At 48.8% G+C, this 27,997-nt stretch overlaps 2 protein-coding genes across 7 annotated transcripts; one reads left to right on the top strand and one right to left on the bottom strand.

Moving 5' to 3' along the window:
• Nucleotide 1: 1 nt before the first annotated feature.
• Nucleotides 2-27,872, top strand: DGKA (diacylglycerol kinase alpha). Of its 6 annotated transcripts, none has more exons than XM_060305873.2 (23): nucleotides 2-98; nucleotides 4,700-4,847; nucleotides 5,268-5,341; nucleotides 5,664-5,796; nucleotides 6,047-6,121; nucleotides 6,578-6,627; nucleotides 6,986-7,060; nucleotides 7,260-7,379; nucleotides 7,493-7,607; nucleotides 8,178-8,266; nucleotides 8,403-8,522; nucleotides 8,718-8,816; nucleotides 8,991-9,074; nucleotides 9,278-9,351; nucleotides 9,656-9,730; nucleotides 10,142-10,227; nucleotides 10,319-10,408; nucleotides 16,797-16,957; nucleotides 17,231-17,295; nucleotides 17,533-17,623; nucleotides 17,907-18,105; nucleotides 18,219-18,339; nucleotides 18,531-19,215. In XM_060305873.2, exons 2-23 carry the CDS (start codon nucleotides 4,784-4,786, stop codon nucleotides 18,757-18,759), a joined length of 2,289 nt encoding a protein of 762 aa, XP_060161856.1. In that variant the 5' UTR covers nucleotides 2-98; nucleotides 4,700-4,783; the 3' UTR covers nucleotides 18,760-19,215. The 6 variants fall into 6 exon arrangements, 5 of the variants coding, with proteins under 5 accessions (XP_060161856.1, XP_060161857.1, XP_060161858.1 ...); XM_060305874.2 differs by lacking the exon at nucleotides 2-98 and adding an exon at nucleotides 4,166-4,212; XR_009565416.2 differs by lacking the exon at nucleotides 2-98 and adding an exon at nucleotides 4,186-4,320 and having other exon boundaries at nucleotides 18,219-18,591; nucleotides 18,867-19,214.
• On the bottom strand, nucleotides 19,246-27,922 carry PMEL (premelanosome protein). The gene is made up of 12 exons (XM_030866685.2): nucleotides 27,816-27,922; nucleotides 27,462-27,583; nucleotides 24,656-24,766; nucleotides 24,349-24,495; nucleotides 23,403-23,537; nucleotides 22,859-23,020; nucleotides 21,849-22,607; nucleotides 20,986-21,102; nucleotides 20,664-20,748; nucleotides 20,348-20,553; nucleotides 20,158-20,245; nucleotides 19,246-19,548 (listed from the first exon to the last, which is right to left on the bottom strand). Exons 2-12 carry the CDS (start codon nucleotides 27,535-27,537, stop codon nucleotides 19,407-19,409), a joined length of 2,028 nt encoding a protein of 675 aa, XP_030722545.1. The 5' UTR covers nucleotides 27,538-27,583; nucleotides 27,816-27,922; the 3' UTR covers nucleotides 19,246-19,406.
• Nucleotides 27,923-27,997: the final 75 nt, after the last annotated feature.

Raw genomic sequence — 27,997 nt, 5'->3', positions numbered from 1 at the left:
GGCAGCCGCGTCTGCCTGGCCCGTCCCCTCCAGCCCAGCTCGGGCTCCAGCTCCCGCGCCGGCGCTCCAGCTCCGACAGCGCGCCCTCCGCAGGCAAGGTAGAGACCCCCGCGAGCCCCCTGCCGCCTCCCGCCCTCCCGCACCGGAGCAGGCCGGGGCGGGGGCCGCGGGAGGGGACGCCCCACGGGCTAGGGTAGGGCTGCTGGGCCGAGAAGGAGGAAGCGTGACAGCTGGAGCGGGTAGCTAGAAGGGTTTGCGCCAGGAGCGGGGGGCAGCGGGAGGACTGGCCCAGAACCCCGTAAGTAGTGTTTCCCGCAGACCTTGCCCTCCATCTGTCCCGATGATTCGGACAGATGCTGAAGCTGGCTCCTGGGGACCCGAGTCGGAGGAAAGTCCATTTTGGAACCTGCACAGCGCTGCACGGGTGGAGAAGGGTTCTTGTTTGGCCTCCTGGTCCCCAACCTCCCACCCCTCTCCTTTCCACACCTGTCACCGGGAAGTTTCTGAAACTACCTGGGTCTGAATCCTACTTTTCACCTTTCAGTGGGGGAAATGAGCTTTACTGAGGAAGAAATGCAAGTATTGCTGGGCATCTCCTCAACCTCTTAACCATATGAGCCCACATCCCCCAAGCGTGCCAACATCGTAACTTCCTCCTGTACTGCACAATGACACCCACACACACACACACAAACACCACCCCCTTAATCAGGCAACACTACCATCTGCCATGTTTGTGGAGGCTTAACAAATATTAAGGCTTCAAGCCAAATGATTCCCTCTCAGGGGCCACTGACTGGTAGCAGGGATGGGCAGGAAGGAAGAGACCCTCCCTCAGTCTTCAGAAACAGGAGGAGGATATAAGCCCTGGTGTGGTTAAGGGATTCAGAAGTCCAGGTAATCAGGTCTGGGCCCTCAAAAGGGAGTGCCTGCCCCTTGGGGATCCTTGCTGGGTCAGCCTGAGTGTTCTGGGGGCATAGCTGATTCTTGGGTAATGGTAAACCAACATGACTTGGAATGTGAGCAATGAGTGTTGATGTGAAAAAGGAAACTTTAAATGTTAGCACTGGCTTTGGAAATCATAGTTATCTCTCAGTTACCAGCAATTTTAGTATTTAATGTTTAAAATAAGATCTAGAAGACCAGAGACACTAAGATTTAATGGAATGGACTAAGGACACTATGTCTAGAGTCTGGGTGTGACCCTGAGAGAGTGGCTCTCTATCTGGGCCTCAGTTTCTTCCTCTGTAAAATAAGACAGTTTGTGCCTCCCAGCTCTGAGGACGTTCTAGGATTCTCTGCCTCCAAGTCAACTTCTTACTTTCTCATCCCAAGTTGGTAGGGGCAGGCAGGGAAACCAGAGGAGGGAGGGGAAGGGTGAGTCACAAATAGCTGGCGGTTGGGCAGCAGACCCCACCCTCCTAGCCCTAGCCTTGGTCTGGACTAGCCCAGGTTACAGCCTCAGGGCTGGGATGGAGCAGGACAAAATTGGACTTGTTCCAGATTTTTAAGGCCCTGCACAACTGAAAAAATCGCAGGAGCCTTTATGTCCAAGGTCCCAGCCCAGGAGTGTCCTTGGACCCTGATAGTCTAGTTTCTATAGCCACCTCCTCACCCTCCCAGAGGCAAAATGCAGGATCCTGATATTACATGCCTGTGCCTGAGACATGACACAAGTGGGAAGGTATACAACTTGGGGTTCACTGCTGCTGGGAGTCCCTAGAATTTATGCCATCCTGGGTCCAAGGCATCATTTTTCCTAATCTCCAGATATGTTTCTCTAGGTACCACCCTTGTATAATAATAATAATAATAATAATAATAGCTAATGTTTCCTGAGTTCTTTCTCTGTGCCATGCAGTTTGCTAAGTATATTGCATGTATTACCTTATTTAACCCCCCCATGGTGACTGATTTCTCCAGGTAACCATTTTACTGATAAGAGAACAGGTTCAGGGAGATGAAATAACTCACCCAAGAGCTAGAATTCTTTTTTTTTTTTTTTTTTGGCCACGCTGCGTGGCATGTGGAATCTTAGTTCCCTGACCAGTGATCGAACCCACACCCCTTGCATTGGAAGCGCAGAGTCTTAACCACTGGACCGCCAGGGAAGTCCCAAGAGCTAGAATTCTAATCCAAGCCTATCTAATTCAAAAGTCCTTTCTTTTAACTTCTCCTATATACTACATGTAAGACCGGGGGGGCTTGTGAAAAGACAGGCAAGAGAGAAGTATTCTGTCTTCTCTCCCGTTTGTCTCTTGTTTGGTCTCTCCCTGTCACTTTCTCTCTCAGATTCCATTTCCTAGAACCTTGGAGCCATCTAAGAATCCCCAGGGGTAATCAGAGAGGCTAATTAAGCCTTACAGACCCCATTAGCCATAAGACTATTATATATTCATTAGATCTGTTGGCAGGAGACGTTAGATTATAGTCATTGAAAGGACCAGGTGGGTGGAGTCCTTTCTCCACAATATTAGTGTCTCAGAACCCCCTTCTAAGTGTTCCCAGAGAGCCTCCAGAACAGGAATGCTATACATGGAGGTGAGTGGCAGAGATGTCCCAAGGGCAGAGGTTACAGAGAAGTTTCTTGCACCATCAGAAAAAAAATTCTAGTAGACCCTAACTGCCTCCTTAAGCCTGCCCCAACCACCCTAAATAAGTGGGCGGAGGGGAGACAGAAGGTCAGGGCCTTGGATGGAGTACCACAATAAGTGCTTTTTAGCATCATTCATTCATTTAACAAATATTAATTTAGCACCTACTATACGTGCCCCACATTGTCTCATGTTCCCCTCACTGTCCAGATGGATACTCTGGCATCCCATTTAACCGCGCTTGGATTAAGAGTCCCCATATATGACTCCCTAGCTTCATACAACTATTTGTACAACCAATATGGAGCACTTATAACATGATGGGCATTAGGTATTGGGGATACAGTGGTGAATAAGACTGATAAGTTCCTGCCCTGTGGAACTTACATTTTGGTAGGAAAAGACAAACAGTAAACAAAGAAGCAAATAAATGGGCAAGATAATCTCCAGTTGTGATAAATTCTATGAAGGAAACAAAGGAGGGTGCTACGCAAAGGAGGGGGGCTACCTTAGGACAGAACGATCAGGGAAGGTCTCTTGGAGGAGCTGACGTTTCAGCTTAAGCAAGAAGTCAGCTCTGTCAAGAGTGGGGAAGGATGGTCCAGGCCGACAGAGCAGTAAGTCTCATGACCCTGAGCAGGGAAAAACTTGGCATGCTTAAGGAACAGAGAGGAGGGCAGTGAGACTAGAAGGCAGTGTGTGAAGGGGAGAGTGGAACAAGAGGAGGACAGAGAGGTGGTGGGGGAGGGGGTTGCACCACGAAGTTCTTGGGTTGGAGCCTTGGCTCCTCCCCTTGTCACCTGCCTTGGGAAGTCCCAACCTCTCTGAGCTCCCGTTTCTTCATCTGTAGAATGGCTATACCAATAATTCCCTATCTCATAGAATTTGATTTTACTTGTTAATACAATAACTACCATTCCTTGTAGGACCTCTATATGCCAGGTGTTATACTAGGTACTTTCCATACATTATTTGACTTAATCCTCACAACTGTGAAAGATAGGTAGCCTTCTGCCATTTTATAGCTGTACTTTGCCCAAGTCACACAGTGGTAACACAGCTAAGAATGGAACCCAGATATGACTAACCCCAGTTTTGTTTGACTCCAAAGTGGTGTTGTACTATGCTAATGTAAGATATTGTTATTGCTGTTACTGAATCCGCAAGGCAAGTTGCCCTCTGCAGCTTGGCCCCTGGGTCAGTGGTCAGCATGATCCACGTGACGGCTCCTCCTTGGTCCCTGGGTCCCATAGCTGAAAGTTGGGGCTCCCTAAACACTGCTAACCTAGCAGGGTGGAAGGAAGGCTCCCACACTCAGCACAACCCTCCTGGAGCTGAGACGCCCGGCAGATGCTCAGAGCTTTCTTCCCCTACCTTCTCCCCAATCTCTCGTGCCTGGGTCCCGCCCTTCCCCAGTGGAGCTGCGGGACGCAGACGAGGCGGGGCCGGGGCTGGGGACCCGGCTAGAGCTGGTTCTTTGTCGCGCGCGCCAGGAGCGCTAGAGGTCGTTGCTGCGGGGCGTGGGTGGCTCTGGGAGTGGTAACTGAGCAGGGCTGGGGACCGGGGCTGGAGGCGGAGCAAGATGGGGTAGTGGCCCGGGAGGCGTGCCGCCATCTCAGTGAGAACCGCCGGAGGGCCGGGTCTGCGGGATGCGGGATGCGAAGGGAGATGGGACAGAGCTTAGGCCCGGCAGAGACTACAGAGATTGGGGTTGGAGGGAGAAAAGGTAGGAGCAGGCGAGGGACACACTCCCAGAGACGTGTATAGCCTGGGAAAGAGGGGTGGGGGGCAGGGATGTGAGGGATGGTCAGAGATGAATCAAGACAGGTTGGGGAAGAAATCAGAGAGCTGGAGAAGGATACAGAAACGTTGGAGAGAAAGTCAGGGATGAGTCAGAGAAACAGAGACAGCGGACAGACACTGTCAGGGAGAGACAGAGACACAGAGGAGAGGAACACAGGAAAAGGAAGAGACTTAGGGAGGGACTCAGAGACAAGAAAAGAACAGAAATAGTAGTAGGAGTGGAAAATGAACAGAGTGTACAGAAGCAAAGAGACCCAGACAGCTGGCCAGTCCTGCCGCATGCTCTTGTCATCTTCCTCCAGAGCTACCCTTGGAAGCAGAGTTCCAGGAGCCAGAAGTACTACTACCAAGCTGTCTTCGTGTCCATCCTTAAGAAAAAAAGAAAGATGGCCAAGGAGAGGGGCCTAATAAGCCCCAGTGATTTTGCCCAGCTGCAAAAATACATGGAATGTGAGTCTTCCTCTCAGTCATTCAGTCCTGGGGACCTTACCCTTAGACAATACCTCCTCCTCTTCATTCCCCCAAGTTCCCCCTCTTTTCCCCAGTGGCCTTGAGACGGGATGCTCCTGAGATATGCCTGGCTGGGAGCAAGAGGCGAGGGAAATAGGAAGATGCCCGTGGTCTTAGCTCTCTACCCACCTTCTCTGAATCTTGACTGCCTGCACCACATCTCAGAGAAGAGAAATAAAGAGGGCAACCACCTTGGAGGACATGAAATGTTTTTCTCTCTGTACTTCTGTGTTTCTTCTTGGAGTTTCTTTTTCATCTCACTGGAATCTTCTTTCCCGTTGGATGTCTGGGTGGGACTGTGGCAGAGGGCAGGGAGAGCTGAACCAAACTCATGCTCTCTTCACTCTCTTCACATCCTAGACTCCACCAGAAAGGTCAGTGATGTCCTAAAGCTCTTTGAGGATGGTGAAATGGCTGAATATCTCCAAGGAGATGTGAGTGGCAGCTGGGAAATCCTCTCCTTCACCAACTCCTCCCACCTTTGTTTTTGCTACTCCATCGGGATGCCCAACTTCCAGGGATTATTCTGGGCCCAACCCTTGCTATCCTCTCTCCCCAGCATCCATTGTTACTGCAACTATTGCTTTAGGACAAAACAAGAGATTCTAGTAACTCAGGACTTAGCCCAATAAACCATACTCCTGCCTTGGGTGCTTCTCAACTCTGCACTTATTGTCACTGTCCCCACCACTCCCAATTCAGTCCCCAACTCCCATCCTGCAGATCTCCCCAGGGTAATGCTTGCTCTCATCGTAGGCCATTGGGTACGAAGGATTCCAGCAATTCCTGAAAATCTATCTGGAAGTGGATAATGTTCCCAGTCCCCTAAGCCTGGCACTGTTTCAATCCTTCCGGACTAGTTACTGCTTAGAAGAGACTGTAAAAGAAGGTATGGTCACGTAGATGGGACTGCGCTGGGCCTCCTGAGGAAAAGTGAAATTAAGTGTGGGTTTTGGGGTGAGAGTGGAATTGAGTCACATGTTGGGGGCAGGGTGGTGGGAGGGAGAGGTAGAGGGTAGCCAGGCTTGCCTAGGAGCCAGAGGGAGGAAAGTTAAAGGGAAGAGTTGGAACAAAGGAAAAGAGAAGAGCCAGACTGGAGGGAGCCCCAACCTCAGATCTGCTGTACTTTCTGTAACCAGATGTGGTGTGTCTCAGTGATGTCTCCTGCTACTTTTCCCTTCTGGAGGGTGGCCGGCCAGAAGACAAGCTAGAGTGTGAGTTACCATTCTGGACTGGGAGAGGGAAGGAAAGGTGAAGGGAGAGAGGGTATTCCCCAGCCTTCCTTCCCTCATTTTTTCAGGATTCCTAAAGGCTGACAGGCCAGACAAAGGTGGGGCCAGAGAATGGACCCATTTCCTCTGTTTCCCCAGACTCCTTATACCTAACGCCATCCACCATAGTCACCCTAGTTCCCACGTCTTGTATATTTTCGTGTGGAGGACCCGGGATGGGATGTGGGAGGTGTGTACTGTCTCGCCGATCAGGTTCACCAAGGGTGGAATCCAGACCTGTTTCCCCTCCCTTTTTGTCTCCCATCTCAGTCCCAGCCCCAAGTCCTGGGCTCTTCATCCAAAAAGTCTCTCCTTATCTCTTTGTTTCCCCTGTATTCTGTTATGAATTCTTTGGGTATCCCTCACAAACTGACCCTGGCCCCCTAAAACACCCCACAGTCACCTTCAAGCTGTACGACACGGACAGAAATGGGATCCTGGACAGCTCAGTGAGTTGGGGGACCTGTATGCTGTGCAAGGGAATATGTGTCCATTTGTCTGTGCCCCCCGTCCCAACTCTTTCAGGATCTTAAGAAGCAGAGGAAGCTAGAGGGAGAAGCTGAGTCCTCTAGGACTAAATCTGGGAGTAGGTCCCAAGCTCTTGACCCCTAAAAGAGGATGCTGGAGACACGACTTGGGGGCTCCGTTGCAAACACAGACACATAGACATTCATTTACTTGGCAGAGACACCTGAGAATGAGAGGGGGTCTGTGGGTGGAACTCAGGAACCCTGATTTCTAGAGGAGGGTTTGGATGGTGGTAGTGAGGCAGGGTATGGCTGTGGCTCTTACCCTCTCGGCCCTCAGGAAGTGGACAAAATCATCATACAGATGATGCGAGTGGCTGAATACCTGGATTGGGAGGTGTCTGAGCTGAGGCCGGTAAGGCAATTCTTCCTGCATGTCCCTTGTTGTACCTGCTCCTTAGTGAGACCTTTATCTACCTCCCCCCATCTCTGACAGGCAGCCTGGTGCCCTTGGCTAGGATGGCTAGGCTGGCTGTCCTAGGGGACAGTGGAGAAGTGTCAGATCTGAGGGGTTACTCACACCAGAAGTCCACCTCCCCACATTCTCTGCTCAGATTCTTCAGGAGATGATGAAAGAGATTGACTATGATGGCAGTGGCTCTGTCTCCCTAGCTGAGTGGCTCCGGGCTGGGGCCACCACCGTGCCACTGCTAGTGCTACTGGGTCTGGAGATGGTGAGTAGGAGAGACTTGTGAGGATGGGCAAAACAGTTGCCTTGGGTTGTACTTGCCAGAGGTTGGCACTCTAAGGGCTTAGACATTCCCGATCATCTGCTGTGCCCTCCCAGACCCTGAAGGACAATGGGCAGCACATGTGGAGACCCAAGAGGTTCCCCCGACCAGTCTACTGCAACCTGTGCGAGTCGAGCATTGGTCTTGGCAAACAGGGGCTGAGCTGTAACCGTGAGTGTAACCGGGAGTGTGGGAAGAGGGGGGCAGCCCAGCTATCTGTGGGAACACAGCACTGAACTTAGAGAGACCTGACTTTGAATCCTGGGCTCTGCCAGTGACTGGTTATGTGACCTTGGGAAAGCCACATAACTTCTTTAAGTCTTAGTTTCTTCAACTGAGAATGAGGTAATTGTGAGCTTTAAATAAGTTGATGCAAGAAAAGTGTTTCATGTAGTGCATGTACATACTATTAAGTCTGCAATAAAAATTAGCTATTATTATTGTTGTTGTTATTGTTGCTGTTGTATCTGGGCCTCCTTTACATCATCCAGCTCAGTTCCTGACACATGAATGGAGTGGGGTTGGGCATATAGTAGCAATTGCTCTTTTAGGGGGAAGAGTGAGCAAAAAGCACGGGTCTTGGAGGTGAGCCCCCAGCCCAAACTTGAGTTCTGTACTACACCCTCACAGCAAGGGGTTATATGCCATGTTTCAGTGAGTGATGCTGTCTCACCCCCAGGTAAGGAAGAAATAGGGGGAGGGGCTGCAGCTAAGCCTCTGACCTTCTTCACTCTTGCCCAGTCTGTAAATACGTCGTTCACGACCACTGTGCCATGAAGGCCCAGCCCTGCGAAGTCAGCACCTATGCCAAGTCTCGGAAGGACATTGGTGTGAGTGACCCCACGCCCACCGGATCACCACCCCCGTCCTGGCCCTGGTCCTGGCTCTTGGCCCATTGCTGCCCTCAGGCCTTCCCCTAGTCCCTGCTCAGACCCTCTCAGACAAGAGTTTGCCTTTCTCCCCAAGGTCCAATCACATGTGTGGGTGCGAGGAGGCTGTGAGTCTGGACGCTGCGACCGCTGTCAGAAAAAGATACGGATCTACCACAGTCTGGTTGGGCTGCATTGTGTGTGGTGCCACCTAGAGGTCAGTCAGGGAGCTATCCCTCCAGCCTTGCTTTGGGCCCCTCCCTAAGCTGCCCTCTCCGGTGGCCCCCTCGGGCACATCTCCCTTACAGCCTTGGTTGCCTTACTCCCAAGGGCTCTCTTTCGGTAGCAGACCCCAAGCTGAGAGGTGACGAGCTTCCCTCCACAATCTCTCCGTGCCTGCCTTGTCTTTCAGATCCATGACGACTGCCTGCCAGCCATGGGCCATGAGTGTGACTGTGGGCTGCTCCGCGATCACATCCTGCGTCCATCTTCCATCTATCCCAGCGTCCTTGTGAGATCCCTGGACAGCGGCTGGGAGGGGACAGGAATGCTTCCCCCATTCACACACGCACACAATGCCATTTAGAGCAGAGAGCCTATATTTTTAGGATTCAAGTCAGACTCTCATCTGTTTATGGATTCACACAATCCAGTTTTCCTTCCTTCTGCCTCCTTCCCTTCCTAGGCCTCTGGACAGGAGCGTAAAATTAGCAAAACAAACCAGAAGACTGTGGATGATTTAAATTTGAGCACCTCTGAGGCACTGCGGGTACAGGGCTGAGAGGCTTGGGCTTCGTGGTGGGGACCTCATGGGAGGGAATGAAGTGGGGAACCTGGGGACTGGTTCCTGCTCCCTGGGGGAGGGGAAAGCCACCTGGGGGGAATGCCAGCCCTCTGCTCCTGTCTCCAGGACCCATCTTAACTCTGACAAAATCCTGCTTTCCTTATCCTTGTTTTCTTCCCTCAATGCAGATTGACCCTGTTTCTAACACCCACCCACTTCTGGTCTTTGTCAACCCCAAGAGTGGTGGGAAGCAAGGGGAGAGGTGAGGAGAGCTCTACTAGGTCTTATAAAATAGAGAGGGAAGATGGACAGAGGTTGGGTATCTGTGTGTATGCAGGGGACATACCTTGAGGACATCAAGAGAGTGGAGTACAGGGACCTCCCTGGCGGTCCAATGGTTAGGACTCCATGCTTCCACTGCAGGGGGCGGGGGTTCCATCCCTGGTGGGGAAACTAAGATCCTGCATGCTGCACGGCACGGCCAAAACAAAAAAAGAGAGAGAGAGAGTGGAGTACAGAATATCCATGCTGTGCCCTGCCATGAGCTTTCCTTTTTCCCCACACAGGGTGCTTTGGAAATTCCAGTATCTACTAAACCCTCGACAGGTGTTCAACCTCCTAAAGGATGGTCCCGAGCCAGGGTGAGTATAGGTTAGGGGCTGTATCGCAGGGTTTGTGTGTGTCTGCCTATCTGTGTATGTTGGAAAAGAGCAGGAAAGAGTGCCTGTTGGGAGGGGAGGTCCAGGGGAAGCCCAAGAAACCAGACTTCAGAATGCTGCTTTTGCTGGGTATCCCTACCTCTGAATTCTCCAGCTCATCTCTGTTCTACTCTCAAAGAATGGAGATACCAATCTCTCCCTCACCACTAAGAAGTGGCTATAAGATTTCCCCATTGTACTTTTTCTCTACCCTTAATAGAAACAAGTCGTTTGACAAAGGGGAAGGGTGTTATAAGGAACGAGAGGCAAGAAGTACTTACTCTGCCTGTCCAAGAGTTGGGTAGCCTCAGTCCAGTTATCCTTCCTCATCTTCTCTCTCACCTTTTGTCTCAGGCTCAGATTCTTCAGAGATGTTCCTGATTACCGGGTTTTGGTGTGTGGAGGAGATGGCACAGTAGGCTGGATTCTAGAGACCATTGGTCAGTGCAGGGAGCGGCTCTGGGCTGGGCCCAGGGGCAGTGGCCTTCCAGAGCTAACTCCCTTCATCCGTCTCCTTACCTGCCTCCACAGACAAAGCCAACTTGCCTTTTGTGCCTCCTGTTGCTGTGTTGCCCCTGGGCACTGGAAATGATCTGGCTCGTTGCCTAAGATGGGGAGGAGGTAAGTGGTTAGAAATTGTTTTCCTGGGGAATGGGGGAGTTGGGTAGGTAGGGAAAGGCACATAGAGAAGGTATTTAGGCATCTGGTGAAGAAAAAGCCTTGGTGGAAAAGAGAGGCACAGATTGGGGGGGGGGGTGTCCCAAAGTGGATTGTCCCAAAGGAAGAGAGCTCTGGAAGAAGCAAAGACCTGAAGGGTCAAGGATGACAGTCTGAACCTAGAAGGGTCAAGGGTGACAGTCCTCTTCCCTATAAACCTAAAAATATCCTTCTGTTTCTCCCAAGTCTTAGGGCTCAGAATCAAAGAATATGGGGATAGAGAGGACAATGTGGGAATAAGGAAGGTTGTATAAGAGCTAAGCCAGATGCTGAGTGATGGAGCTAGCAGGGAGCTTGGCCATGATTCATTCATTTATCCAACCAATTACAGTTGACCCTTGAACAGCATGGTCTTGAACTGCGCCGGTCCACTTATTGAGGATATTTTTCAGTAGTAAATACTATAGGACTACACAGTCCATGGTTGGTTGAATCCACAGATGTGGAGAAACAGTGGATACGGAGGGCCAACTATAAGTTATACACAGATTAACCCCCATGTTATTCAAGGGTCAGCTGTAATCAGGGGTCATTCATTCATTCATAATTTTTCCCATGTCTTTTGCAACAGTCTCCTAGCTGCTCTCCCATTTCTAGTCTCTTTTTCCCTTCAAAGAGAACGTTTGAGAGATGTAATTGGTAGATAAAGAGGTCAGTGTGGGGCAGATTGAAATTGTCCTGGAATTGAGGAAGTTGTCTTGGAATTGAGGCTCTTGGATTCAGAGTCCAGCTCTGAGATCTTACAGGAGATTATGGAATAGGAGGCTGCTAAGGAGAGCAGAAAGTATTCTAGGTGGAAGAAGTTGTGTAAGGCCAGAGGAGTCACCAAACAACATGGTGGTGCATTTTGGAAAGCGAGTTGTTCATTGTGACTGGGACATAGGGTGCACAGTGGGCAATGAGAAGAGGGAGGACTGAATTGTGCAGGGTCCAGAAAATGCAGGGTCATGAATGCTGTAGTGAGGAGTTTTTAACTTCATCCTGCCAGAGTTTGAAAACTGACGGAAATGATGTGTAGTGTTTTGTATTGTTTGTCTTGCAGTGTTTTGAATTTTTTTGACCTTGGTTATTTCTAAGAAGTGGGTCATGTATCCTTCAATTCACCACAATCCTCTTACCTCCCTTCCAGTCACTCACTTTATGTTTCTAGCCTCTGAGGCATTTGAATGTGCAATCCCTGAACCATGGGGAGCTCTGGAACTCATGATAGATGTAACTAAAAGAAAAAATAGGTGTGTGTGGGTGTGTGTGGGTGTGTGTGTGTGTATGTATGCATATATAATACTTTATATATATAAATTATAGTTTGTATATAATAAAAATTACTTTTTATATAAAATATTATTCCAGAAAGGAGAAATATCTCTGCATAATATAATTTAAATCTTGTATGTAAACATATGACCATTTGTGGGGGAGGCATGCTTAAATCCTCAACATCTTTTTTTTTCATTAACAGTATTAGACACTTTGAAATCATGAACTTTGAGTCTTCACTTTTTTTTTTTTTTTTTTTTTGCGGTACGCGGGCCTCTCACTGTTGTGGCCTCTCCCATTGCGGAGCACAGGCTCCGGACGCGCAGGCTCAGCAGCCATGGCTCACGGGCCCAGCCGCTCCGTGGCATGTGGGATCCTCCCGGACCGGGTCACAAACCCACGTCTCCTGCATCGGAAGGCGGACCTCCAACCACTGCGCCACCAGGGAAGCCCTGAGTCTTCACTTTGTGTTTTGCAAATGAGACTCTCATAGCAGTTTCTGCTAATTCCATCTGAATCATGAAAATAATGATATAAATACAGCACTAATGAAAACTTGTGTTGATATTGAAAAAAATCCTAGGATTCAAAGGGGGATTGATGGAAGGAATACTGCTATGGGAGCTCTGTGGAGGATGGATTGGAGGAAGAAGGCAGGACCTCAATTGCAATTGTCTAGTCAAGAGATGATGAGCACAAAAGCAAAGGCAGCACCAGTGGAGTCATGGGGTAGAAGCCACAATACTTGGTAACTAATGGATTGTGGAGGAAGAGGTAAAGACAAGTCTAAGACATTTTCTAGGTTTGTGGACTGAGCAGATGGGGATACCATTTATTAAAATAGGGAACATAGGGCTTCCCTGGTGGCGCAGTGGTTGAGAATCTGCCTGCCAATGCAGGGGACACAGGTTCAAGCCCTGGTCCAGGAAGATCCCACATGCTGCAGGGCAACTAAGCCCGTTCACCACAACTACAGAGCCTGCACTCTAGAGCCCATGAGACACAACTACTGAGCCCACATGTCACAACTACTGAAGCCTGCGGGCCTAGAGCCCATGCTCTGCAACAAGAGAAGCCACCGCAATGAGAAGCCGACGCACCGCAACGAAGAGTAGCTCTCGCTTGCCACAACTAGAGAAAGCCGACGTGCAGCAAAGAAGACCCAACTCAGCCAAAAATAAATTAAATAAATAATTTTTTAAAAAAATAGGGAATATAGGAGGAGGACCAGTTAAAGAAGAAAGATAGATTTGGTTTTGGATGTACTGAGTTAAGGTATTAGTGGAGCACCTAGGTGGAGATGTGTGGTGGGTAGTCAGAAATTGATGTTAGGAATTTAGGAGAGAAGTCAGGGATGAAGATATGTGTTTGAGAGTCAACTTCTAGGAGGTAATTGACATCCTCAGAGTAGATGAGTTACCCAGGGAAAGAGGTAAGAAGAGAAAGTGGATAAGGACAGCCAGATCCTGGTAAACACCGTATTTAAGGGTTGAACAGAAGAAGATGAATTATTAAAGGAGTCTGTATTAGTGTCCTCTTGCTGCTGTAACAAATCACCATGGTGCCTTAAAACAACACGAATGTATTATCTTAACAGTTCTTGAGGGCACAAATCCAAAATCATTTCCACTGTGCTAAAATCAAGATGTTGGCAGGGCTGTATTTTTTCTAGAGGCTCTAGGGGAGAATCCCTTGCCTTGTCTTTTCCAGTTACTGCAGGCTGCCTGTATTCCTTGGCTTATATCCCCCGCTTCCAACCAGCAATGTTATCCTTCCAAGCTCTGCTGCCGTTGTCAAATCTCCTTCCATGACTCTTCTTTCTTGTAGCCTTCTTTCACTTATTAGGAGCCCTGTGATTACATAGGGCCCAGCCAGATAATCCAGGATAATCTCATCTTAAAATCCTTAATCACATCTGCAAAGTCTCTTTCGCCATTTAAGGCAACATATGCACAGATTCTGGAGATTAGGTTGTGCACACCTCTGAAAGGCCGTTGTTTTGCTTACCACAGAGACTAAGAAAAAACAGAACAGGTCCTCCGTAACTTTAGTGGTATTTTAGAGGCTGAGTGAGGAGTTTCATGTGTTAAAATGAGAGCTAAAGATATACTATTGGTTTTGGCAGGAATCACTGGCAATCTTTGCCAAAAGAGTTTCGGCAGGGTGGTATGGAGAAAGGCAAATTATAGTGGGTTGAACCATTGGTGGAATGTGAGGAAGTGAAGACTTTTTTCTTTTCTTTTCTTTTTTTTACTGCACCACGCGGAATGTGGGATTTTAGTTCCCCAGCCAGGAATTGAATCCGTGCCCCCTGCAGTGGAAGCGTGGAGTCTTAACCACTGGACCTCCAGGGAATTCCCTAACTAGTCCCGTATTGATAGACATTTGGGTAGCATTCAGTTTTTTATTACACACCATGCTGCAGTCTATCTCTGCACACAGATGTGAGAATTTCTCTAGAAGAGATTTCTAGGAGTGGAATTGCTGGCTCAAGGTATAAATATTTTACTAGTTATTTTATTTTTTAAAAATTACACAAGTAATGCATCAGTACATTTTCACCGTGGAAGGTTTTAAAGAGTAAAATGTGTGAGTCTTCACATACAGGTTTCCTCTTCCCTACCCCCTCACCAAATTCCACGTTCCTCCCCAGAGATAACTGTTTCCTATTTGCACTCATTTTCCTGTTTTCACACACACACATAACTTTTAAACAAACATAAATGGGATCATACTACACACATTGTCCTGGGACTTCTTTTTTCATTGAATATGTCTTGGAGAACTCTCCATGATACTACATAGAGATTTCATTCTGATTTCAATAGCTGCACATTATTTCATAGCATGGATTTGGCATAATTTATATAACCTTCCCCTCCTGGTGGACATTTAGATTGTTTCCAGTTTTCTCCTGTTTTACAGAGTACCTCAGCAAAAATCCTTATACATCCATCTCTGTGGATTTTTGTTTCTGTAGGAGAAATTCCTAAAAGTGGAATTGCTGTGTCGGAGAATATGTTTTGATAAAATTTGATAACGTTTTGGTAAAAGTTGCCAAATTGTCTTCCAAAAATGAAATACCAATTTATGCTCCAACTAACAGCAAATGAGAGTGCCAGTTTATTAATAATCCCATTAGCGTTTGGTTTTCTCAGTGTCTTCATAGTCTGTCAATCTGATAGGCACAAAAAGTTAACTAATTTACAATTTTAATTTACAATTCTTTTAACTATTAGTAATATTGAGCATCTTTAATATGAATATTGGCCATTTGTATTTCTTCTGTGATTGGCTTGAGTTATTTGCCATTTTTCTACTGACTTTTAAAAAAATATTTATTTACTTATTTGGCTGCCTCCGGTCTTCATTGCGACACGTGGGATCTTTCCTCTCAGCGCTCGTTGCAGCGTTCGGGCTTCTCTCTAGTTGTAGCCTGCGGGTTTTCTCTCTCTTGCTGTGGTGCATGCGTTCCAGACCACGTGGACTCTGTAGTTGAGGCGCACGAGCTCAGTAGCTGTGCACGGGCTTAGTTGCCCCGTGGCATGTGGGATCTTAGTTCCCAGACCAGAGGTTGAACCCATGTCCCCTGCATTGGAAGGCAGATTCTTTACCACTGGACCACCAGGGAAGTCCCTAATTTTTTTTTTAATGGTATTATTATTTTTTTATTAAATTTATTTATTTTTGGCTGCATTGGGTCTTTGTTGCTGCACGCGGGCTTTCTCTAGTTGTGGCAAGCAGGGGCCACTCTTCATTGCGGTGCACAGGCTTCTCATTGCAGTGGCTTCTCTTGTTGCAGAGCACAGGCTCTAGGCGCATGGGCTTCAGTAGTTGTGGCACGTGGGCTCAGTAGTTGTGGCTCACGGGCTCTAGAGTGCAGGCTCAGTAGTTGTGGTGCATGGGCTTAGTTGCTCTGCGGCATGTGGGATCTTCCCGGACCAGGGCTCGAACCCATGCCCCCTGCATTGGCAGGCAAATTCTTAACCACTGCGCCACCAGGGAAGTCCCCCTGACTTTTTAAATATAGTGATTTGTAAGCATTTTTTGAATGTTGGAGAAGTTAGTCTGTTATGTGTGCTGCAGATATTTTTTCCCAGTTTGTCTTTTGTCTTTTATTTAGGTGTGTGTTTATTTAACTGTACAGAAGTTGTTTGTTTGCTTGGTTAGGTCTTTTTATTTATTTATTTGTCAGAACTATTTCAGTTTATTTTGTGGCAATTTTGAAAATTCCAAATATATTTGCTTTACTTCTGTTTGATTTCAGAAGTTTTTAATTTTCATATAATTGTATTTCTCAGTCTTTTTCTTGCTTGGCTCTGAGTTTTGTACTATGCTTTAGAAAGGCTTTTTCCGCTCAAAGATTATGAAACATCCACTCATGTTTTCTGCTAGTACAAATTCTGCTTACATTTAAATTCTTTGACCCATCCTGAATTTATTTTAGTGTAAGGGGTGACTTCTACATCCAGTACCATTTACTGAATAATCTATCTTTCCCCATGTATTTAAAATGTCATGATATACTAAATTCCCGTATATACTTGAGTCTATTTCTGGGCACTCTGTTCTTTACTATTGAACTTTTTATTCCAGTCACTGTGCCAGTTATTACCCTGTTTTGATACCCTTGCTCTATACTGTGTTCTATCTGGTAGAATGGGGAGAGGAAGCGTCAGAGAAAGAGAGAGATTATTCCCATTCATCACTTATCTTTTTCAGCACTTTTCATTTTCCTGGCTATTTTCTTTACTCTTCCAAATGAACTTTGGCATTATTGTTAGATGCGCACACACATTGGGAACTTTCACCCTCCATGACAGTGACAGTGTGGAGAAAAGGGTCAGTAAGAGTCTGACCTTAAGATTGGTCCATGGGAGCCATGACTGAACACCCTGCCCTTTCACTGCTTAGGGCTTGGAGGATCTGCAGAACCAGGGCAGAGGATCCCTGGGAATCTGTGGATCTGGGAGCTGAGAGGAGGTCCATTTGGGACCCAGGGTTCAGTGCTAACCTGTCTTCATACCATCCTTAGGGTATGAGGGACAGAATCTGGGGAAGATCCTCAAGGATTTAGAGACGAGTAAGGTGGTACACATGGATCGATGGTCTGTGGAGGTGATACCCCAACAAACTGAAGAAAAGAGTGACCCAGTCCCCTTTCAAATCATCAATAACTACTTCTCCATTGGTGTGGTCAGTGGAGTGGGGCATGGGGGGGATGGGAGGAAGTGGGGGTTAAGCAGGCAGAGGCTGGAGGAGGGCAGAAAAGGAAGGTAGAGGGTAAAGGAGCTGTGACACAGGGAAATCAGAAGTGGGCACAGTGGTGTGAGCTGCAAGAAAAGAATGTGGGACGAAAAAAAAAAATCAGAATGTGGGACGTATCACTCCCAAACTGGAGAGTTAAAGAGAGGGTTCTGTGCTGAGGAATGAGGCAGCCTCTGATCTCATGTGCCCTGGACTCCCCAGGATGCCTCTATTGCTCACCGATTTCACATCATGCGGGAGAAATATCCTGAGAAGTTCAACAGCAGGTGAGGGAGAGGGGGCGGGTGTGGGCATACACAGTAGCAGGGACCACGTGGTGGCCAAGTTTGACTCAGTCCTTAGACGGGCAGTGACACCTCTAGGAAGCCCCTCAACCAAGCTTCCCTGTTCCCCATGGGACTGCAGTTGGGAGGTTGATGCCCTTCCCTGTCACTTAGCCCACCTGTGCCATCACTGTGTAATTTGTCCCCTCCCTCCTGGGCCTGGTGTTGGGGCCGACACAGAATGAAGAACAAGCTATGGTACTTCGAATTTGCCACTTCTGAATCCATCTTCTCAACGTGCAAAAAGCTGGAGGAATCTTTGACAGTTGAGGTGGGTGTGATGAGAGCCAACCCCACATCCTTTTTAGCCCCTTATATCTTACTTTCTCCCTCCACAGGAGCCCTCAGGAACTTCTCATATTCTTGAACCTATACTTTGACCTCCCTGCTCTCTAATCCCGATTTCCCAAGTTTGTAAGATACACCAGTCCCTACTTCCCTCCACCTCTTGCAAACCTCCAAATCCTAGTCATCCCAGTGTGTTATCTGGTGGAGGGAGCGGTCACGTCCATCATGATGCCGTGAGGCAAGGATCTGTGCTCTCCTCCCCTCAGATCTGTGGGAAACCACTGGATCTGAGCAACCTGTCCCTAGAAGGCATTGCAGTGCTAAACATCCCGAGCACGCATGGGGGCTCCAATCTCTGGGGTGACACCAAGAGACCGCACAGCGATATCCATGGGATCAACCAGGCCTTAGGTGCTACAGCCAAAGTGATCACCGACCCTGATATCCTGAAAACCTGTGTACCAGGTAAGAGGAGCAGCCTTGGGAGCTGAGGTGGGGGGGACTAAGGAGAAGGTGTGACTCTCTTCAGAGGAACCCTGCTTCTACAAAACCTGTCTCCCTACCTCCCACCCCCCCAGACCTAAGCGACAAGCGGCTGGAAGTAGTAGGGCTGGAGGGTGCAATTGAGATGGGCCAGATCTATACCAAGCTCAAGAATGCTGGACATCGGCTAGCCAAGTGCTCTGAGATCACCTTCCAGTAAGGAAAACTCAAGCTGGGGGCTCTGAGGGAAGGAGTGGGACCAGGAAAGCAGAAGGGTATGGGAATGGTGGGGAGGGACTGTACCAGACCTTCCTCAGTAACAAAGGGTCTCAAGGCCAACCTAAGAACAGAGTTTTGGTACTCGGTTGATAAAGAAATTGCCACCAATCTGCCTTGACCTCACACAGCACCACAAAAACCCTCCCCATGCAAATTGATGGAGAACCCTGGATGCAGACACCCTGTACAGTGAGTATTGCCTATGCCTGCCAAAAACTGAACCCCCAGGCTCCGTGGATCCTAAATTTCCATTCCACAGCTTCTTTACTTCCTGCTGAGGCCTCAAGTTCCCCTGTGCACCCTTCCTCCCAAATCCTGATTTCTCAGCCCCTGGCCTTCCTACCATGGCCTCTCTAGGACCCTGGCAACCCACCCTGAACCCTACAGATTTTCCCCTAAATCTCTGCTGCTCCAGCCCCAAGGCACTAGGTCTTAATCTCTGAATGCGCCTCCTTCCTTTCCAGATCAAGATTACCCACAGGAACCAGATGCCCATGCTCGTGGGCCCACCCCCCCGCTCCTCCAATTTCTTTGGCTTCTTATGCTGAGGGGGGACATCTCAGCCTCCAAGCCAGCCTTGAGCCCACCTCCTTGTGCCTGGACTCTACTCCCTAGGCTCCGTACATTGCTGCCAAACACTCCTGCCAGCTCAGGGGAGTGTTCCTTCACCCTCACAGTATTTATTATCCTGCACCATCTCCACTATTCCCCGTGCACATGTGCACACACACACATACACACACACGTCACAAACAATACATTGAAAGTGCCTCATCTGAATAAAATGACTTTTTTTCCCACTGGGATATCTGTTAAGTAAGTGGTACACCTCCTTCCTTTATACCTCCACTCCTTTATTGACATAGATTCTCCCAGAAGTAAGGAAATAACAGCTCCAGGTTCTGAGTCTTTATTTCAGGCAATGGTAGTTTCCAAGGGAAGACTGGAGAAAAGATAGGCATTGCTGTCCACGCTGGGTAAATCATGACATCACGTGAGAGTACTCAGACCTGCTGCCCACTGAGGAGGGGGCTGCTCTCACCAATGGGGCAAGAACGGAAGACCCAGGGCAGACGTAGCCACTGGGTTCTGCCGGGTGGCAGCTGGGGAAGGGGGAGAGCTCGGCCCTGCTTTGTACGTCTTCTCCTGATATTGGGAGAAAAGCAGGGATACTGGTTAGTGGTAGTCAATGGCAACCTGTTTGTGCTTCTCCAGCCAAGAGGATGAATCATATCCCAGGTTTCCTTGGCCTTGATCCGGCTCCTTCCCCTCCTTCTCACCAACAGAGTTCATCCTCTCTTATTTCTGTGGTAACCTCTGTCCATTCCCCTCTCACCCTACAAGCTTCCCTGCTTTGAGGCCCTTGGCACCCCAGACCTAGGGATTTGCCCTTCATGCAGGTGGAGAACTCACTTCACCCAGCCTTCTCCACTCTTGATATTATTCATAACAAAAATCATCAAGATCATCATTTATTGCACTCTTGCTTCAGAACCAGGTGCTTTACCCATTGTCCAGAATCCTGACAACAGCCTTACAAGGCAGGTATCAGTTTTCCTACCTTTCAGAGGCTCAGAAAGGTTAAGCTACTTCCCCAAGATCCCACCAGCAAGACTGCATGCAGCCTAGACCTGTTTAACTTCCAAATCTGGGCTCTTTCCTGGACACTATGCTTTCTTGAAGGGGGTGGTGGTTCCATCATGAGCGGTGGTGCTAAGGGATAAGGGGGTGTGAGCGGCATGGTGTGGCTCTCACCTATATACCAGAGATGCGAGCAGCAAAGCCATCAATACCAGCAAGATGCCCAAGAACAGGGGAGCCTGCCCGAAGCCTGCTTCTTGACCTACAGGCAGAATCCCAGACATAGCTATAGTCAGCATCTGCTTCCTGTCACATATCCTCTACCACTCCCCTTCTTCATCCTACCTCTTGTCCAAGTACCTACCAGGCATGACAAGCTGGGTGCTGACCATTGCCAGGCTGTCGGCATCAGCCAAAGACACATTGAGGCAGTAGGTCCCCGAGCCGCCCTTCAGTACCTGGTGCAGAACCAGCTGGCAGTCTGGGCTGGGTGGCACAGGCTGACACAGCCGCTGGGCAGGGGGCTGGCACCCTGGCGATGAGATGTCTATGCAGGCCTCCTTGGGTAGCCTGGGAGAGATGTCAGCTTATGTCAGGGAGTCTGGGAAGGAACAGTAGACACCAGAGAGCAGGGCAGCAGTCAACCCGAGAGTTCTCGGGGCAATCAGTGGGACACTCACCCGCCTTGGCAAGACACAGTCAGCTCAAATGCATCTCCTTCACTGGATGGCACAGCCTGCAGGATCTCAGCACTCTCAATACCCTCTGCAAAGGTGCAAGGTTTTAAGTCTGGGACTCCTCTACCAGTCCTCCCTAAAGGCCCACGGACAGGAAGGTCCTCGGGCTACCTCCCCGATCCCATCCTCATGCCTTCAAACGAAAACCCTGGGATTTGGGTATTCTTGTTCAGGTGGGTAACTCCTTCCAGGGTGTGCTTCCACTGGGCAGCCCTAAGCCGCACACGCCTTCCCTCCACCAGCTCCCAAAGTAGGCAAGACTCACGGACAATGTCCAGGGTGAGGGAAAAGGAGCCATATCGATACAGAACACAATCCAGGGGGACTTGTCGCTTCACCAGGATTAAGGTGGCTGTGTCATCCAGCAGGGGGCTCTGGGAGCCTGGCAGGAGAGGATTGAAGAGGCAAAGTCATGAGACAAATGACACCTGGAAACAGGCCAAGCAGGCATTTTTCCAGGTAGAGCCAGAGCTACTGGATCCAGGCTTGGAATCAGGCAAGAGCTGGGAAATCTCATTTTATAGATAAGGAAACTGAGGCCCAGAAGGAGAAATGACTGCCCCAGAGTCACACTTAGGGGTAGAGCTGGAGTTTTAAAAATCCCAAATGTTTATCACACCCCACACTGTGCCAGGTCCTGGGTTAGACACTTGATGTATGTTAACTCATTATAGTGTCACTATCTTATTCCTCCCTTTTCAGTGTTTCTACCACAATTCCAGGTAAACCTACTTTGGGATGGGAATCCAGAGGTGGGAAATGGTGTTAGAAACTGGGAAAGATTTCTATGCATTTACACTTAATCAGAAAATGAGATATAAGTATTATGTAAATGATCACAGACTGCTCCCTGACCTTCACTTTAGGGAACAGGTCTTTTCAGAGACATAGGAGCAACAAGCTCTCTCCCCATGGCCTAGGAGAAGACCCTGGTTTCCTGAACTCTGGATCTCTTCCATACCATTAAGGGGAACTTGGGGGGCTTTAAAACCAGTGCAGACTCTGAAGGGACTCCACTGGTAAGCTAAGGATTGGGTAACATCTGGATCCAGAATAAGTCTTTCAGGTCTTTAGAGCTGTGACAAATGCCCCCACCTCAATGAACCTCATTCATTCTGGCCCTCTTACCTGTAATACCTTCTGTAGACAAGAATGGGCTGGCATCTGGACTGTCAGGCTCAGGGGTGGGTACCTCTCCAGCTGTGGTCTCCACCAGCTCTGTAGTTGTTACCTGTGCAACTGTGGTTCCAGAGGGTTCTGCAGTTGACACTTCAGGTGTCGTACCTATGGCCTCTGCAGTTGGCATCTCTGCAGGTGTGGTACTTATGACTTCTGAGGCTAGTACCTGCTCAGCTGTGGTACCTGTGCCCTCTGCAGTTGGTATTTGCACAGCTGTGGTTCCAGAGGGCTCTGCAGTTGGCACTTGAGCAGGTGTAGTGCCCACGACTTCTGCAGTAGGCACTTGGCCAGCTGTGGTACCTGTGCCCTCTGCAGTTGGTACTTGCACAGCTGTGGTTCCAGAGGGCTCTGCAGTTGGCACCTGAGCAGGTGTAGTGCCCACGATTTCTGCAGTTGGCACATGCCCAGCTGTGGTGCCTGGAACTGGGGAGGAGCCACAGGAAGTGAGAGGAATGGCAGCCTGTAGCACCACCTGTGCAGTGACTGGGCCAGACTCTAGGTAAGTGTGAGTGACCACAAGTGCCCGAGAGATCAGGGTCCCAGTACTGTCTCCAAAGTCCCAGGTGTAGGAGAGGTCAGCCCCAGCCAAATAGCCACTGGGGTCGTGGAGCCGGAGGGCAAAGGTCAGAGGTTGCTTTCTCAGGAAGTGATTGTTCATTCCATCCAAGGCCTGCAGCTGAGACACGCTCACAGAGAAGGGCACCTGGTCTGAGATTGGAGCCAGAAAAGGTGAGAACCAGGTCTGGGCCACAGCTTCTTCTTCACAGCCACATCCTCTAACCCCAAGCTGCCTGGCCCTTGACTGGCTCCAAGCCCCACATTCCTCTGCCCATGTCTTCCTGGCTCTGCCCCTATAAGGTGCCCCTACACACCATTTCCTCTTTCCCCTTTCCTGCCCAGCCAAGCTTCCCCACCTCCTCCTGCCCTGAGACTGGTCTTGTCCCTTCCTAAGTCCTTACCAGTAATGGTGAAGGCTGAGCGGGAGTGAGCGAGGGATACGTAGCTCTGGGACCCCCGGCGGTGGTAGACAGTCACTTCCATGATGTGTGTGCCCAGCACTGCCTTACCTGTCCCAATGCTCAGTCCAGACACTGGGCCCCCGAGAACTTGCCAGTACTGGCCTGAGGTTTTCGGAAAGAAGAGTAGAGAAGGGGGTTACTGGTCAAAGGGGACTGGGGAAGGGTTAGAGACAGGGCACCAGAGAAGGAAGGTAAGGAGATATATTGAGAGGATGGTTATTTCAGAGGGTGTTTGGAAGTTTGTATATGAGGGCAGGAAAGGAGTCCTAACGAGGGGTTCCATGGGATGGGACTGTAATTGGAGAAGGGTTCCCAGAAAGAAGTATAATAGAGTTAGCTAGGTGCTGTGGAAGAAGACGGAGTCATGGGGAGGTGAAGATTAGGGAAACTCACAGAGTTTAGGGGTGGGACCAAAAGAAAAGGGATCAGGTAGGAAGAGATGAATCCAAGTGTGGGTGACAGGCCAGAGAAGGGAGTCTCTCACCCCAGGTCTTCCAGACATAAACAAAGCTTCTTCTCTGAGGTGAAGGGCCAGACGGACAGGCCCTCCCATCGGGGAAGATGCAGATATCATCAGGTTCTTGGGGATACACTGGCTGTCCTCCCCACACCTGGCTCCCTGAAAGGAAGATACAAAGTCACCCGCAAACCCTGGCTTTCCTTATTATACACCAAAACCTTTAACATGGGTCCCAGAGCAGGGCTCTGGGAATACTCCCTAGCTACAAAATATATTCTCCTTGATATAACCCACTGTGGGTGGTAGTGGGGAGAATGGAAACTATAATTAAAGATTCCTTTGTAGGGACTTCTCTGGTGGTCCAGTGGTTAAAAGACTCCACTTTTCCAATGCAGGGGGCATGGGTTCAATCCCTGGTCAGGGAACTAAGATCCTCCATGTTGAGCGGCCAAAAAAAAAAAAAAAAAAAAGATACCTATGTAAGTATAATACATAGAGATTGGAGAGAAAGAGATTGGAAATGTATCAAAATGTTTAGAAAGATTTGCTCTGGCTAGTGGGATAAAAGTAAAAATAACAGCACCAGCTAACATCTATTGAGCCTTTACTGTAGGCTAGGGCAGGCATTATGCTAAATTCTTTATATATTATCACATTTTAATCCTTACAACAAACTTTTAAAGTAGTATCATCCCTATTCTACAGATTAAGGGAATGGAAGCACAAAACAATTAAGTGACTTGCCCAGGGTCACATACTGGTAACAGGTTTAAATCCAAGTCTGTCCAACTTCTAAATCCACTGGGTCTTCTGTCCCCCATTTTGGGGACTACAATTTTGTTTTTTCTTTGTGCTTTATCTGTGTTTTCTAATCTAAGTACATATATAATTTGTTTAAAAAAAAGAAGAAGAAGGAGAAAGGGCATGAGCTGAGCCCTGGGAACGAGGCCTGGAGTAGAATGGTACCCACCGTTAATGATGGTGTTGTTGGCCCAGATGACCTGCCCATCTGACAGCACCTTTTGGCTTTCAGGGAAGTGCAGGGCAATAGAGAAGGAGGCGTTTGCCCCACGCAGTGTAGGCCCATCATTGCTGACCTTCAGAGATACCTGGCCACCTGGAAAGGGCAGCTGCGTTAGCTGGGACTCCTTGGCTTCCCCTCCCCATATGCCTTTTCCCTTTCTGTCTTCTCAACCGACATTCAACCCAATCCTTGGTCCTCTCCTCTCCCCACCCCATTCCCACCATACCCTCCCCAGAAATTGCCAAGTTCCTACCTCTCCAGCAGTGAGGCCCCTGGCTTTCTGTCCACTCTGGATATAGCTGCCTGTTCCATGCTTTAGTTCTGAGCTGCCTTGAGACACCAAGCCAGTCCCGGTCTCTGGGTCCTAAAAGGAAGGTATAATGAGGACCCTCAGGTCATCACTCCCTTCTCAGGGGACCACAGTGTCCCATGTCACATCACTCATTCTCACATTCAAAGTGTATTTTAATTTACCCAATACCCACCATGTACCAGGCACTGTGCTAGGTGCAAAGAACTTAAGAAATGAAAAAGAAATGGTCCTAAAGAGATTCAGGTTAAAGTAGATGAAACAGACATATGCATAAATTACTATAATTCAAGGCACTGCTTAATATGAGCCATAATAAACATGCACGATGTACAACAAAATGACAGAATAAACAGATTAATTCCACTCTGGTAGACTGGGAAGGATCCAATGAGGAGTTGACCTGTGGCATAAAGCATTCTAGGCAGAAGGCCCAGCATGAGCAGATGCATGGAGGCATGGAAGCACATGGCATGATAGGGGACCACTAGCAATGTGGTTGAGGTACACCGTGAGAGATGAGGCCAAGAAGATGGGGTGGGGGCTTTGAGTGCCAGGCGAAGGAGTTTGGCCTTTATCTTGTAGGCAAGACCACCTCAGATGATTTTTGTTTGTTGTATTGAGATATAATTCAAATACCATAAAATTTACCCTTCAAAACTTTTGGAATATGATCAGATTTGTGTTTTAGAAGGATCACTTCAGCAAGCAGTGAGGAGGATGGACCAGAGGCAGGTAGAAATTGGGAGTGGGGACAAACAAAATTATTATAACTGACCAAAAGAGAGGTCTGAAAGAAAAGGATATGATGGCTCTCCACATGCCTCACCCAGATCCAACAACTATCAACATTTTGCCACATTTGCTTTATCGATCCTTTGTTGTTGGTTTGTTTTTTGGTTAAAGCATTTAATTTTCTCTTTTACAGTATTCATTTTTAATGCTGTACTTTTCTTTCTTTCTTTCTTTCTTTCTTTCTTTCTTTCTTTTTTTGCGGTACGCGGGCCTCTCACCCTTGTGGCCTCTCCCGTTGCGGAGCACAGACTCCGGACGCGCAGGCTCAGCAGCCATGGCTCACAGGCCCAGCCGCACCGCGGCATGTGGGATCTTTCCGGACTGGGGCACGAACCCGTGTCCCCTGCGTCGGCAGGCGGACTCTCAACCACCGCGCCACCAGGGAAGCCCTCTTTCTTTCTTCCTTTCTTTCTTTCTTCCTTTCTTTCTTTCTTTCTTTCCTTTCTTTCTTTCCTTCCTTTCTTCCTTTCTTCCTTCCTTCCTTCCTTCCTTTATTTTTTTTGGCTGTGTCAGGTCTTAGTTGCAGCATGTGGGATCTTTTGTTGCAGCGTGCGGGCTTCTCTCTAGTTGTGGTGTGTGGGTTTTCTCTCTCTAGTTGTGGTGCGTGGGCTCCAGGATGCGGGGGCTCCAGAGCGCATGGGCTCTGTAGTTTGTGGCATGCGGACTCTCTCCTTGAGGCGCGCGAGCTCAGTAGTTGTGGTGTGCAGGTTTAGTTCCCCCGCGGCATGTGGGATCTTAATTCCCCGACCAGGGATCTAACCCGTGACCCCTGCATTGGAAGGTGGATTCTTTACCACTGGACCACCAGGAAAGTCCCTGGCTAAAGCATTCACAAGCAAATCCCAGACATAATGTTATTTAAAACCGTACAAATTCAGTATGTATCTGTAAAGAAGCAATATTTTCTTGAATAAACACAATGCTAGTTCACACTAGACAAAATTATTGAAACCAGTCCGTACAAAATTTCATGAATATCTAAAAATGTCTTCTTATGATTTTAAAAATCAGAATCCAAAAAGTAAGCACAATATTTTAAGAGCCTCAGGTGGACACGTATGAACAGAATGTTTCCAGAGTACAATAAGGAGTGCAGTAAAAGAAAAAGACTTGAAACTGCACCATGAATGAGGGAAGTCAGATCAAGGAGAACTTCCTAGAAGTCTGTGAGACCAGGGATCTAGAGAAAGGGGGGCACTGGAATATGATGCAGATATTTCAGCACAGCAGAGACTATCCTCACTCCACTTCTAATATGAATAACCAGAAACCTGGTTGATTCTGCTGGGGGAGGATCTGGAATCATCCCACTGAGCATCCCACCATGAGAGCGAGAGAATTATAAGATGCCCCATTCTTTCTCCACTCCCAACCCTCCCTCCTCAGAGCAGCACGGGACATTCCAGACCCTCTCACCACCCCCACCCCCCCTTGCTCCTGTCACGAGGCCCCAATCCCCCAGAGCTCTTTCATGTGATGCTCAGCTGAGACCCCTCTGCCTGTCTCTCCCAGCCCCAGAACAAAAGCCTGGGCTGTGATCGTCTATGCCCATCCCAAAGAGGGGATGTGGTGCCTCTTTACCCTCTATCCAATACATTCTCTTGCTCCTCACTTTACATACCCTATCCCAAGTGCCTGAGACATTGCCTAAAAGAGTCTCCCACTCATTTTACTCCCTTGGAGCCCCCGCTCCAGCTCACTGCCCAGGGGGTCTCAGAATTAGGGCCACCAAGACCCACTATTCTCTTGCCCTTCCAAGCAAATGGAGTTATTTTCAGGCTGAGTCCCAAATCTTCATGTGGGGAGGGAGCTCAGTTGCCCATGTCCTCACTAAATCAAATGGGTGGGAGATGCCAGAAGCATTGCTGGTTATCTCCCATTAGGGAAGGGAAAACCAGAGCAAGTGTGCAACCCCAAATTCACACTTGCTCATGTCCACACACCCCACACTCACCTTCTGTGGCCCCCACAGCCAGAAGAGCACCCATCACAGCCACATGGAGAAGGCATTTTCTCAGCACCAGATCCATCCTGTTCTTTCCAGCAACCAAAGGCGCTAGGGCGTAGGACAAGCCCCTATATAAGAAACGGATGCTCATTTGCATAGCCCTTCCTCCTCTCCCTGCAGGGGAGGCCTGGGAGGAGCAGGAGGACCTGAGAAAGGCAGAACTGAGGAGGGATCCTGGTCCCTGGACATCCCGCTACTCAGTGACAGTTTCTGGTTTCACAGGGTCACGCTCATCTTAAAGCACTCCAACCCCCCGTGGAAAGAACTGACTGAAGGGCAGCTACAAAACAAAACACGTACCGGACACACACGATTCATCATGGGAGAGTGGATCAATTTATTGTGAGTCAAACCAGGAACCTCTCAAAAAGACTGTAGAAGTAGTGACCCTGTATCCAAAATCAAAGAGAGACAGTATCGGGGTAGGCTGAGAGACGGAGGCAACGACTCCTCCGAGGCCCGGGAGACCCTTACAATGAGAT

Source organism: Globicephala melas, chromosome 10 (genome assembly GCF_963455315.2).
Source record: "Globicephala melas chromosome 10, mGloMel1.2, whole genome shotgun sequence".
Lineage (NCBI taxonomy): Eukaryota > Metazoa > Chordata > Mammalia > Artiodactyla > Delphinidae > Globicephala > Globicephala melas.
The sequence above is the reverse complement of the archived record's forward strand: the minus strand, read 5'-3'. Positions and strand labels throughout refer to the sequence as shown.

Bases quoted from the DNA above. Each gene is read 5' to 3' on its own strand.
- DGKA (XM_060305873.2), top strand. From the start codon at position 4,784: ATGGCCAAGGAGAGGGGCCTAATAAGCCCCAGTGATTTTGCCCAGCTG. The intron at 7,061-7,259 runs GTAAGGCAATTC...TTCTCTGCTCAG, and splicing joins AGGTGTCTGAGCTGAGGCCG to ATTCTTCAGGAGATGATGAA. The intron at 17,624-17,906 runs GTGGGTGTGATG...TCCTCCCCTCAG, and splicing joins AGGAATCTTTGACAGTTGAG to ATCTGTGGGAAACCACTGGA.
- PMEL (XM_030866685.2), bottom strand. From the start codon at position 27,537: ATGGATCTGGTGCTGAGAAAATGCCTTCTCCATGTGGCTGTGATGGGT. The intron at 23,021-23,402 runs GTGAGAGACTCC...CGAAAACCTCAG, and splicing joins TTATGTCTGGAAGACCTGGG to GCCAGTACTGGCAAGTTCTC. The intron at 19,549-20,157 runs GTGAGAGCCACA...TCCCAATATCAG, and splicing joins CTCGCATCTCTGGTATATAG to GAGAAGACGTACAAAGCAGG.